General features: G+C 37.7%; 1 protein-coding gene across 2 annotated transcripts in view; it reads left to right on the top strand.

Moving 5' to 3' along the window:
* Positions 1–12,290, top strand: part of ints8 (integrator complex subunit 8) — a 43,611-nt gene that overhangs the window by 6,657 nt on the left and 24,664 nt on the right. For both annotated transcript variants that reach the window (XM_088601607.1, XM_088601606.1), the window contains exons 5-14: positions 976–1,047; positions 1,126–1,177; positions 1,485–1,667; positions 2,282–2,389; positions 3,292–3,447; positions 4,896–4,996; positions 6,097–6,238; positions 10,336–10,406; positions 11,599–11,774; positions 11,976–12,106. In XM_088601607.1, coding sequence (XP_088457733.1) covers positions 976–1,047; positions 1,126–1,177; positions 1,485–1,667; positions 2,282–2,389; positions 3,292–3,447; positions 4,896–4,996; positions 6,097–6,238; positions 10,336–10,406; positions 11,599–11,774; positions 11,976–12,106 — 1,192 coding nt within the window. The remainder of the gene's footprint in view (positions 1–975; positions 1,048–1,125; positions 1,178–1,484; positions 1,668–2,281; positions 2,390–3,291; positions 3,448–4,895; positions 4,997–6,096; positions 6,239–10,335; positions 10,407–11,598; positions 11,775–11,975; positions 12,107–12,290) is intronic.

Raw genomic sequence — 12,290 nt, 5'->3', positions numbered from 1 at the left:
CTTTTTCTCCACACATAATACGTGTCAGCTCTTTTGCCAACGGTAAATAAGGTTCTTCAAAAATAGTGTAGCTTACTTGCTTTAGCAATCCGCAAGCTTGCATTTTTCCGCGTTTCCGTTTTTTATTTCCGTATTTTTTAAAAGTTTTTATTTCATGCGCATGGGAGCGAAACACAGAGGCGTTCGGTGTATTTTTCTCAAATTATAACAGTTCTTAAATATTTTTCTGTTATCACGCTTTCGTGTGCTCACAAGATTACCTGCGTTCGTAGCACGTATTTCTATGCATTCCTGTGTTTACAATGTTGGCATTGTTCCAAAATCACGCACATTCTCCTTTCTACCTATTTGCTGGAGATACAGTAGCTTTTTTTAAATACAATTGGTCACTTGCATCCGTAGCACGCATTCCTATAGAGTGGTATAGAATTACAGAGTATCTCTTGTGTCCACTGAAGTATTAGCGCGCACTGTATCGTAGTACGTAGGCTGCGTATTCGACACGTATTAAAATACAAAATATGAAAACCCGTCCCGATTTTTCAGCGCACATGACACAGTTCCATGGTCACTTGGCGTACCACTTGGCGGCACTTCACGTACCACTGCCGGTACGCGTACCACAGTTTGAGAACCACTGGTCTAGACCCATTGTCCATTCTTTGAGGGGTAGTCCATGGTTTTCTGAACTCCAGACAAAATTCTGCTTCACCAGATTTTGTCTGTTGCATCCGAGATCTGTTAAACTGAGGAGATACTGCATCACAAATACCTCAACCAGTGTTGTATTAAGAGACGTTTTTGTGTAAGGGTTAGTAACACCTCTTCTGTGTTTGCAGCATTCAGGAAGCAGTAAATGAAGACATTTAAGACAGCATTGCAGTAATGTTTGTCTGTTTTACAGAGGTAAATTATAAGTAAATATTGTAAATATTTGTTCAGTGGTGTGTTACCTAAATTCCTTTTCTTCTCCAGGGCTATCAGGACAATAGTGCAGAGCAGCTTCCCTGAAAAGCAAACTAAACCTGGACCTCACCAGTTAAATATGTGAGTGTTTAATATTCTTTAATTGTTGGTGATAATTCATTTCAGGTTTTGTGATTAAAGCTGTCTCCTTTTATCTAGGCTGAATCATGTGCAACAGGAAAAGGAATTAACAGAAAACATTTTAAAAGTGGTGAGTTACTGGAAAGTGTGACATTCATCTGTGGTTCCCTATTGACTCTTACGAGTTATTAGAAAGTTAATACTTGTTTCTATTAATATCTGTTTTCGTCCCAAAGAACTTCAAAGTGCTTCTTATACTGGACGAATATACTGTGCGGCAGCCAATCAGTTCCTGCTGCCCACCTAAGCACAAAGTGTAATTTAGTTGTGTAGTTTAGTATTAGTTGTAAATTACATAATTACATTAATTTAATAAAAGTCTAAAAAAATTCCTTTTGTCGCAGCATAAGCTAATCGGCCACAATTTATTTTCCCAGCTAAAGGAGCAGGCGGATGACTCAATCATGGTTCTGAAGGGCGTCCTGGGGATCAAGAAAGACTTTTATATCCATACAATGAGGACGCTGGACCTGCTGGCAGCCGAGTCCTGCACTGCCAATGGAGAGACAGAGTGCTCTACCGCAGGATTAAAGATCAGTGCTGATGAACTGCATTGTCAGGTAACCTGGCGTGCATTGTCTTCGAGTTTGAGGTCATGATTGCTTGCTCCTCTATCTGTAGGAAGAGACAACCCCATTAGGTGCCAATGTGCTGAACAGGCCCTTCAACCAAATAGGGATAGTTTAGGAGTCCGTATACGCCTTCTCATTTCCACCTTTAGATAGATAAATACTTTATTGATCCCGTGAGGGAAATTGCAGAATTTAAAAAGTATTATTGAACATTTCAGATCAATGTGTGACAATCAGGCAGTGTTGACTGATTTTTAGCATGCTTAAGTGTTTGTGTAGAAAAAACATTTTATTATTGAGTGCAGAACATGGTGGCAGATGTAAGAACCATGAACAAGGAAAAGACCTCCTCTTGTTAAAATTGTAGGATTTTGTATACATTTCTACCTCATTGTGCACACATTGCAATTTAAGTGCTAAATGAGTTTTCTTCTGTTAATGCCAAATCTCTTTCTGATAGGACTGATTTCTTGAAATTGAGATCCCAAGGTGGGAAGAGATTTACTTGGTTCACAGTGTATTTACTAATAAACTTTCAGATCTCTCAACAATGATTACATTTTAATTTTTTATGTAAATAGAACCATTTCTCTCTCTTACAGGTTCATTATGATTTGGGAGCTGTCTTCTTTCAGCAAGGTAGTTCAGACCCCCTGGCCTATGAAAAGGCCAGAGAGCATTTCTTAAAAACAAGGGAATGTCTTGCAAAGGTAAGTGACAATACAGTTCCTAAAGGCATATCCTTATATGTGCCTCAAGCTCTCACTGATGGTATGCATCATGTTCACCTTTTCTCGGGTAAATTATCCTGGTGCAAATAATGTTGCGGTAGAGGTACCCTCTGGTGGTGAAAATAAAACCCCTTGCAGGGTGTTTTTTTTACTCTGAGCATTGAAAACCTTTACAGTTTACAGCATTCACCTATCAAATCGGAGAGCTCTAAAGCTCTTGAGCTCAGAGAGCTCCTTATGATGGCCTTTCTCCTCAGCTGAACACAATGTGTTAGGGAGAGTTAGTTACAGTGTGACAACAAATACTTTAAGGAAATTACTAAATGGCAGTTCTAGCAAATTACAGAGTGTCCAAACAATACCCACATATCCAGTGTAGTCCATTATCAAACCCATTGTTCTTTTTGGTGGCCTGTTAGCATGTTATAAATATACATAACTCTATGGTTTTAATTATCTAAAAGTCACAGTATTTGTGCAGTATTTGTATTATTTGTATGGAATCCTGATTTTGCAAAGAAAATTTTAAAATTGATGTCCAGAATTTCTTATCTTGTCAGTTCTACAGAGTAAGATTCTTGATAGACTAATGTGTTAAATTACTTTGAAAAACATTGGACTTTGGATAAAAAAGAGGTATATAACCTGAATTGAAAACTCCTTCTGTGCTTAATTCCTTGCAATAAGAAACAACTTGGTTTCAATTTAATATTTAAAGGAGAAAGAGAAAACGTTTCTGTGAGTTATCATAATTTATGGTTTGGGAGAAGTAGAAAGATTTTGTAAAATACTGTGCTTTCATGCTCCCAAGCATTTTTTATCTTCTTTATCATGTTAAAGTATTTAACCTGAATGCAATAGCTGTGACTGTTCTCCCACAGTTTGATGGCAGAGCCCTGCACTGCAGGATTGATGAGAAAAGGCTGGCTGGGTACTGGAATGCCTGTGGGGTTCTCACAGGCTCCTCAGATATCAGCGGCACCCAAATGCCTTTATATACTCAGATACACAGCTTTATCAAGTCTGGAAATTTTGAGGTAGGAACCCTTCTGAAGGATTGAGCTTTAGCCTGGTTGTACATGTATAGCTCTGCTTCATTGCTTGCTGTATGGAAAAAGGAGTTTCTCAATATGCACACTTGCAGTCTTGCGCCCTGCAGATGCGTGTTCTTGCTCAAGTCTGCAAGTCCTTGAGATTACTGATTTCTCAATTTGTGTTGATCAAGGGTGCTCACGAGTGCCCCCAATGTGCCCTTCCCTAAAGTCCACATCAGAGCAGACTCTGCTGAAGAGAATTACCCCCAATTCCTCGTGAAATGGTGATGTTTAATGTTGTAGCCTATCAAAGCAGAGAGAAGTTGCCATAGAGAGTAAAATATTTGCGTATTCGAAAAATCTAACTTTTTTACAGTTTTGTAAAACTAATTTTCACTTTAGATTCATATTGTATGTATTCTTGGTACGAAGGTTTGATATAAAGCTTTAAAAGCATGAGGATGTCTCATTACTTTTTTCTAACAATGCACCCTCGGATACTCTCGCATTTGAAGTCCACACTTGCGCTACGTCACAGAAGTTTGGACTTGGAGGAAGGGCTTAGGCCACCGTGCGAGAACTGGGACATGGCAAATATGTACCTGCTAAACAGGTTAATGCCTTAATGCCTCAGTATCGTGACAGGGACACTATACTGTAAAAAAGGCACCCTCCTTCACGCCTCTTTTTAGGAGATATAAAACTGACTATCTGTGGTCATTAAAAAAATCCCAGGTCGTTTCTCAAAAAGAATAGTGTCCTGGCCAAATTTTCCCATTGGCCTATACCAATCATGGCCTCCTTATAATCCCCATCTGTGTTTTGGCTTCATCGCTCTGTTCTCCTCTCCACAGATAGTGTAAGGAATTATTATCATTAAATATGTTTCTACAGAAAAAAAGCTTACCCAAGTACAGTAGGGTCTCAACAAATGTGAATTTAACATTTGCAAATTTGCTTATTCATGATTTGGTCTGACGAGCAGGGTTTTGATGGAAGAGCAGAGCAAGATGAAACCAAGTCAAAGGTTAAGTGCAACTGTCAAATTAGCGGAGCAACAGACTAGGGTTGTGTAACCAGTCTAGTTAGTGAGTGAGTCTTTTTCTCCCCCCTGCCCCAGTACCCACTACCCAGGATCTGCATCTCAATGTGGTCTTGTTTTTGTATCGAAAGGTTCTGTGTCAGTAATGTGGGGAATGACAGGCCAGATACGATTTTACAGGCTCGCTGACAGTTTTATCGCTCTTTTCATTCCAGGCAGAGAGAGGGAGTGGACTTGGTTATATGCAAACTTAGCTATTGATGTCATGACCCTCTTGTAATGTATAAATTCTTTGTGTAAATCGGATGTCTTTACTACTGACAACAGAAAGAAATATCAAAATACCATACAAGGTGTTTTCCGAGATATCATTCCTGAGATTACTCTCATGTGTCTCTCTCTCATCTAGGGTCTGATTGAATGTTTTGTGAAGGACAACATCACCTTCAGCTTGCCCAGTTATTTCAGACAGTCTGTCCTGAGGGAATTTGTTCACAAAGCTCAGCAGGGGTAAGTGGGACAGACAAGACCACTGTGTATCTGCAGTTCATAATTGTGAACCTCTGGGTACATTGAAATGGGAATTAATATTAATGCCCAGGTGATAACGGTGCCCAGGATGTGATCTTTGGGAGTCTGGATTCTGCTATTCAGCCACATCGTTGAGGCCGACACCTGCTTATTAATCAAAGTTGATCAAATGCACAACAATACAGCATGCAGCAGTACTTGCTGGCAACGAAATGTCTTTAAGTGTCTTAAAGATATGGCTGGACTACATCTTAATATCACTGGAAACCAAACAAGCTAGATGGGAGAATTAGCCTCTTCTTTTATGTATTAGTTTTTAGATAATTTAAATCATCCTATGCATTCAGAAGGTTCACTTAGCCAGGTAGCGGATTGATTCACTTGTATAAATTAATTTCCCCTTTTCATTGGCTACAATGTGAAGAATCTCCCTTAACATTTTTAAGCCTTACTTCTGAACTTCGTTGTTGCGCTCCTTTTCTTAGTACTGTTAGTTCTTCTAAATATTGAAGAATTTTGAAATATTGCAATTTAGATGTTGAGTGAATAAAGCAGTGAAGATCATTCTCAAGTGTTTAGGGTTTACCTGATTTCTGACCAACATTTAGTGAAAGCAGAAGAAATTTTGTGTGATAGGTTTCTGTGCTGAGGAAGTATAAAAAGAAGTAGCATTTTATACTCTTCATGTAGTTTATATTTGTGATGTGGATTATTTGTAATTTATCCAATTAGAAACTGTAAAGGTTTAGAATTTAGAATTCAGGGACCTAGTGCGGGTTCCATAAAATTCACCATGATGTTTTCTCTTTTTCTCATGTTTCATGAGTTTGAGTTTTATACAAAGTATCTACAAGTTACTTTGGTCAGAATTAAGTGAAGTTAACTACAGTTACTATTAGTAGTATTTTGTACCTAAGAAATTTTATACAACCAAAGCCAGGAATCCAGTGCTGTATAATTATGCAAGTTAAATAAAAATGAAAAAATAAAGAGCTCAAAATTAAATGATATAAATCAATTTTTAAAAAATGAATGTATGTAATGTTTTTTTTTCTGCATGTATTGTACTATGTGCACAGAGACAGAGCAGCAGATGAAGTATGTTACAAGCTGTGTGCCTGCAACGCTGTGCGTGACGCATTGGAGGGACAGGTCATCAGTGTCCGTTTTAGGCAATTTCTTCTGAAACCCAACAAAGACAAAATTGACTTTTTATTGGAGGTAAGGAATATGGATTTAAACTAACCTTGCAATATATGTGGTGCTGAAGTCACAATTACTTCTTTTTGTGAAGTCGAGTACTAAGATGCCTTTATTTCAGTCTGCATCTCTGTTTTTTTTCCCATATCAACTGGTGGTGATGGGAGAATACAGGTGGTCTATGAACCTTGCTGGCCTATTCAAACTAATGCAAAATGAGGAGTGTCCATCTTGCATTTAGTGCAAGGCTGACAGTGCCGTTTTCAAATAGTGAAAGAATCAGATTAAGTGTCCAGTTGGTTAAACATTTGGTTTCCCCCTCACTCATTCATTTCTTTTTGGAAGCCTGTTTCAAAGCATTTTAATGGAAAACTGAGAATTGCAATGATCATTAAAGCGTAAATAGTATTGAATCATACAGGATGAGCCGACGTTTTTGAAGCAAGAAGAAAAATAAAAATACAGATGATGATTGTCTTTAAACAACATAGAAAATCAGTGGGTGAATTAGGGAGATAAAAGTTATTGTTTGCACTGATGTTGAATTTTTTATAATACTTACACTTTTTTAAAGTGAATATTTTTATTTGTAATCCAACAAAATGGGATGTAATTGGACAGGCATAAATAGTTTTGCAGGGCACTGTTTTTGTTGATTATGCATGTTTTAATTTTCTGCATCACTCAAATTAGAATTACTTTAACTTTGGAGAAGGCATAAATCATTAACGCTTCTAATAAAATTGTGAATGTCTTATAAAAAGAATTAGAATTGCTTATTATTTTTAGTATACCTTCCCAAGTTTTTTTTACCTCTTGGCTTGTAGCTATGAATCCCACAAACGCACCAAGAAAGGGAGAATAAGGAAGCATAGGTATATTCCTTTGACCCAAACTCCTTCAAGGCACTCATCTTTTCACACTTCAGAGTTAATACTGCCTCGATCCAGAGGTTTAGCTCTAACTGGAGGAGAAGCATATCTTTCGCCAACAGGATGCTGCTTGTTTGCAAGTGCTTAGGTGGTTGCAGAGGTCACTGTGTTGCTGAGTAGCTGAGACAGCTCTGACCAACTATTCTTACCCTTCCCTCTGTGGTACTCAGACAGTAGCATGCAGTTGTTTGAGGATCCTCGTCACATCTGATCAGTGTTATTTTAATTAACTTAAAGGCAATGCATTAGTATTCTAATGATCATATACAGGATTTATTTAATTATTAATGATCAAATAAGTATTTTAAGTGTATGTGCATAATGTACTGTAGAATATTATGGACTGGTATATGGGGGACTTGGTTATATATGTATTTTGCAATAATTAGTGAAGATTTTCTGCACTGAACCTTCATGATTACTTTTACCTCTACTTTAATGGCTACTAGGAATAACTCTGATTAAAGCAATTAGTGATGTAGACAGATATTCTAAGTACTGTTTAGTAAATAATGAAGTGTGGCTGTTGTGCAAAGGGTGTGAATCAGGATGTTGTGATACAAATGGCTGATCAATCACATAGGTGTTGCAGGTGCTAACTAATGCATGGAAGTGATCGTTGGCTATAATCTGACTGACTTTTCAGTTGTGCAATTCAAAGTTGACTAACCTTGAAGTCTCAAAACAAATATTGTTAAAAGCTCAAGGAGAAGAAAATACACCCTTACTGTTATTAATCAGTGCTCTTAAATATATACTCATGTGAAATAACTTATAATGTGAGTTATCATTTTAACTTGTGTGGACAGGGAATTCCAAATGAGATTTGACAGCTGGATCCATTGGGCTTTGTACCAAGAAGCCCTTCTGTCAGCACACAGAGAGAAATGCCCTTCATTGTGGTTGGCTTCTTCCAGAGAAGGCATGCATGAGGTCTACACTGGGGGGAACCAGATGCTTATTGAAATATATATGGGGGAAAGTTTTTTTCACATCTTTTTTTGAATGCCTTCCTGTGTGATTCAGTAATAAGGTGAAATCACAACTGAGAATATTACAAAACATCTCTAGTTTCTGGAGAAGCTTTGTGAAGAATTCTGTTTGAAGTTGATCTTTGATCTCTCTTGGTACCTTAGTTTCATTCAGCTTGTGTACTTTTCTCTTGTTGGACATACGTTTGTTGTCAGGTTCCAGTACCTTGAAGAGAAACACAGAATGTGGTGTAATAACTTTTAGGTATCATCATTGTGAATAGTGTTTAATGGTTAAATAAATCAATAATGGAATTATGGACAATTATGTCCTTATTTGTATCAGGATGAACCCAGTTTGGTGGCCTCTCTTGGGTATTAGAATGCCAGGGCATGCTGGTTATGAAGTCCTGCTTGAGTAACATTCCTTAAGGTGCTGGTTTGGTATGTTCACCATTTCCTGGATTCATTCAAGGCAAGAGATAGCTTATTAGTCTAGACCAAGGGTCTCCAACCTATGGCCCGATGTATTTTTATCTGGCCCGAGAACATAGGACAGCACCACCACTGCATGCTTACATGCAAGTGTTAAAGAAGTCAAATAACCTTTACTTTTAGGTTTACTTGGTTGTTGTTCTTGAGTTTTCTTGCATTGTTTATTTATTTTACATCAAAATGTCAGAAGCTGAGAAGAGAAAAGTTGATGAAGAGTGCCGTGTTTTTAATAAAAAGCAAATTGAAAACTATTTTGTGATTGAAAGCAATAACAAGGCGTTGTGCTTAATATGCAGAGAAATTGTCACTGTTCTCAAGGAGTATAATATCCGAAGGTATTACGATATGAAGCACAGAAGTACTCAAACATGACTGGCAAAATGCATTCAGATAAAGGAGAAACACTGAAAAAAAATGTAATTTATCAGCATGAAATAGTCGCAAAGTGATCACAACAATCAGAATTCATTGTAAGGGTGAGGTCCATGTCATAGGGAAACCATTTACTGATAGGCAGTATATAAAAACTTGTATTATGAAATCTGCTGATGAACTACGTCCAGAAAAAGTTGCTTTGTTTGAGCAAATAAGTCTGTCAGCTAATACAATTGCTCATTGCACAGAAGACCTGGGAAATAACATTTCTCTGCAGTTGAAGAAAATATGGATATAGTTATGAAGACAGTGAATTTTATATGATTGTCATCCCTTAATCATCGTCAGTTTAAAAACTTCCTATCTGAAATTGAGAGTGAATATCCGGGCGTGAGGTTCGGTGGATTAGCAAAGCTAAAGTATATTGTAAAATCCTTCGGACAAAATTAGTTCTTTTTTAAAAACAAGTGGCAGCTCACAATTTTGTTCATTTTGCAGCTTGCTAAAAGTACAGAAATGAATGTATCGAGCCTTTTTCGATTCCGTTCGCTTTAATCGTGATTTCACATTTGAAGTAGCAATTTCAGGACCGTTTTCAAGATTTTTACAGTATCAGAGAACATAAGATTATTCCAGACCCCTTTTGCAAGTGAAGATCTTCAGCCTGAGTTGCAGCTCACAGTAAGACCTGGCTGCGAATGACTTGTATAGGGATCTGTTTAAGGAAAAGGATTTATTAAACTTCTATAAATCACTGCCTGAAGAGAGTTGTAAGAACATTAGAAAATTTGCTCGTGAAATGTTTTCTGTCTTTGCCTCCACATATTTGTGTGAACAAACATTTTCAAAGATGAAATATGTTAAATCTAAATATCAAACATCACTCTGTTGACCACTTCAAGCAGGTTTTGATTCTGGGGGCAACAAAGTTTGAACCAGAATTTGAGGACATTCTGTCACAGAAGCAATTCCAAATATCACATTAAATTTGTACACATGTATATGAATATTTATTTTAGTTATTTTTGTTCATTTGAATATTACAATATATGACATACGTGTTTTCATTAAATTTATTATGTGTAAATTGTGTTGTTTATTACATAAAATCTCCCTGTCTACCTACCCTCCCACTGTCTGGCCCTCTGGCCTGTCTTCAGAAGCAAATTTGGCCCTCAAGGAAAAAAGGTTGGAGACCCCTGGTCTAGACCCTCTGAGCAATGGATTCTGGGCCTTGCTGCTATTCATGCTTAAACCTGTGATCACAGACCTCAGCCTGCACCTTGACAAGGACCTTTACTACTTGAGCCACTGAAGTACTATATTTCTAATTTTTTTTTTTTAGGTGTGCACACGGTCATTAGATAAGGACCATGCATCGGAGACTTCCAAAAGGAACATGGCAGCTTTTTTAAAGTAGGTTGAAACCAATTATAACCAGTTATGCTTGTTATTTGTTCACCACTGCTTTGTTTATGTAACTGTGTAACTTGAATTTTAAGTTTACAAAGGTGGAGAACATAGAAATACTTTAAATATTGTCATTTTGCTGTGAATTTTAATTCTTCAGGTAACAACATGTATTTTTAGGAAAATTAGAAACCATCTGATAAACCTATTAATAATAATAATTCCTTACACTTATATAGCTTTATACTGGACACTCCACTCAAACCACTTTACATGTAATGGGAATCCCACCTGGATGATGCAACGGCAGCCATAGTGTGGCAGTACTCTCACCACACATCAGCTGTCAGTGGGGAGGAGGACAGAGTGATGTAGCCAGTTCATAGATGGGGATTATTAGGAGACCGATTGGTAAAAGCCAATGGGAAATTTGGCCAGAACGCCGGAGTTACACCCCTACTCTTTTCGAGTAACGCCCTGGGATTTTTAATGACCACAGAGAGTCAGGACCTTGGTTTTACGTCTCATCTGAAGTCAAACATCACTAAATTGAAGCATATCTGTAAAGACATGCGCTAGCATTCCTCCCAGGCGATGTAAGAGACTGATCAGCTATTACAGAAAAAAAATAATTCAAGATATTGCTGCTTAAGGGTGTGACAGGTGTCACAGAACTAAAGGGTACACGTACTTTTTCACAAAAAAGGATATTGAATGCTACATGATTTTTTTTTAAATAATCATGTCAAAGTAGAATTTTTGTGTGTTGTCAAAGGACGTTTTATCTATTATTGAGACTTGGTGAGGACTTGGTGAAGGTCCAATATGTGTAAGAATGTTAAACTATAAACCCTTATGTTGGTTTACTTACATTTTAACCCCAGATTATAAATTGGGCTTGGGGTGCAAACCCTTTATTTGTGGAAATCATACAGTTTTAGCTGTATTTTGTTTTCATAATTTGTTTAAATTTAAAGTAGAGTTTTAAATATCTGAGTGGCGCTATTTGGTAGCCCAGCAGAAGCAATAATCTGCTCTGCTAGTATGTGATCTAAAAGAGAGAACAGGATGTTGATTCAGTATTATTTGGATAAGAGGTCTAGACTAGCCCTTGGTCTAGACTAGCTTTATAAACTAACTCTACAGTGTGAATAGCCCTGCACATTGCATGTTTCGCAATTTCTTCTGTCTTTTCCAGGAGTCTGTGTGAGAGCCTAGAGGATCTTCAGCTCGTGTTCATGGTTTCTTCTCATGAGCTCTTCATGGTGCTGCTGAAAGATGAGGAGAGGAAGACCCTTCTTGACCAGATGAGGAAGAAGTCCTCTACTGTCAGCTTGTGCACCAAACCATTGCCTTCTTTTTATGACATTCCAGGTCTGTGCTGCAGCAGTGCAATTCCCAGATACAGTGTGTAGAGTACACAAACCTTTTATGTGTGGTTCATTTCAGGCAGCATCACACTGATCACTGCTATAATGTATATTCCAACACCCTATTAAGTGACTATACATTGGTGTATCAATGTTTTTGTTCTAAAGGACACTATAGTTGAGTGTAATATTTTCTCTTCCTTAGCCTCAGCCAGTGTGAAGATAGGCCAGCTGAAACATCAGCTGATTCTTTCCCTGGACCCTTGGCAGATCCGTCAGATTCTGATAGAGCTGCACGGTATGGCCGAGCGCCAGTTCTGGAGGGTGTCCAGCAAGGTAAGCAGGGCTTTGCACTAGGGGACATATACATTGGATGTCACTACAGGAAATCTAAGGATCACTTAGAAAAAAGATGGAAATCCACATAAAAGCTGAAGTTGAAGTAGTATTGTTCAACTGCTGTCTTGCAACTTATGTCTTAGGTTTATGAATTTAAAACTGGATTTTCCACTGTGGACAG

The sequence above is a fragment of the Lepisosteus platostomus genome, chromosome 12 (genome assembly GCF_059453375.1).
Source record: "Lepisosteus platostomus isolate fLepPlt1 chromosome 12, fLepPlt1.hap1, whole genome shotgun sequence".
Classification (NCBI taxonomy): Eukaryota; Metazoa; Chordata; class Actinopteri; order Semionotiformes; family Lepisosteidae; genus Lepisosteus; species Lepisosteus platostomus.
This window is presented reverse-complemented; position numbering and strand designations above follow the sequence as displayed.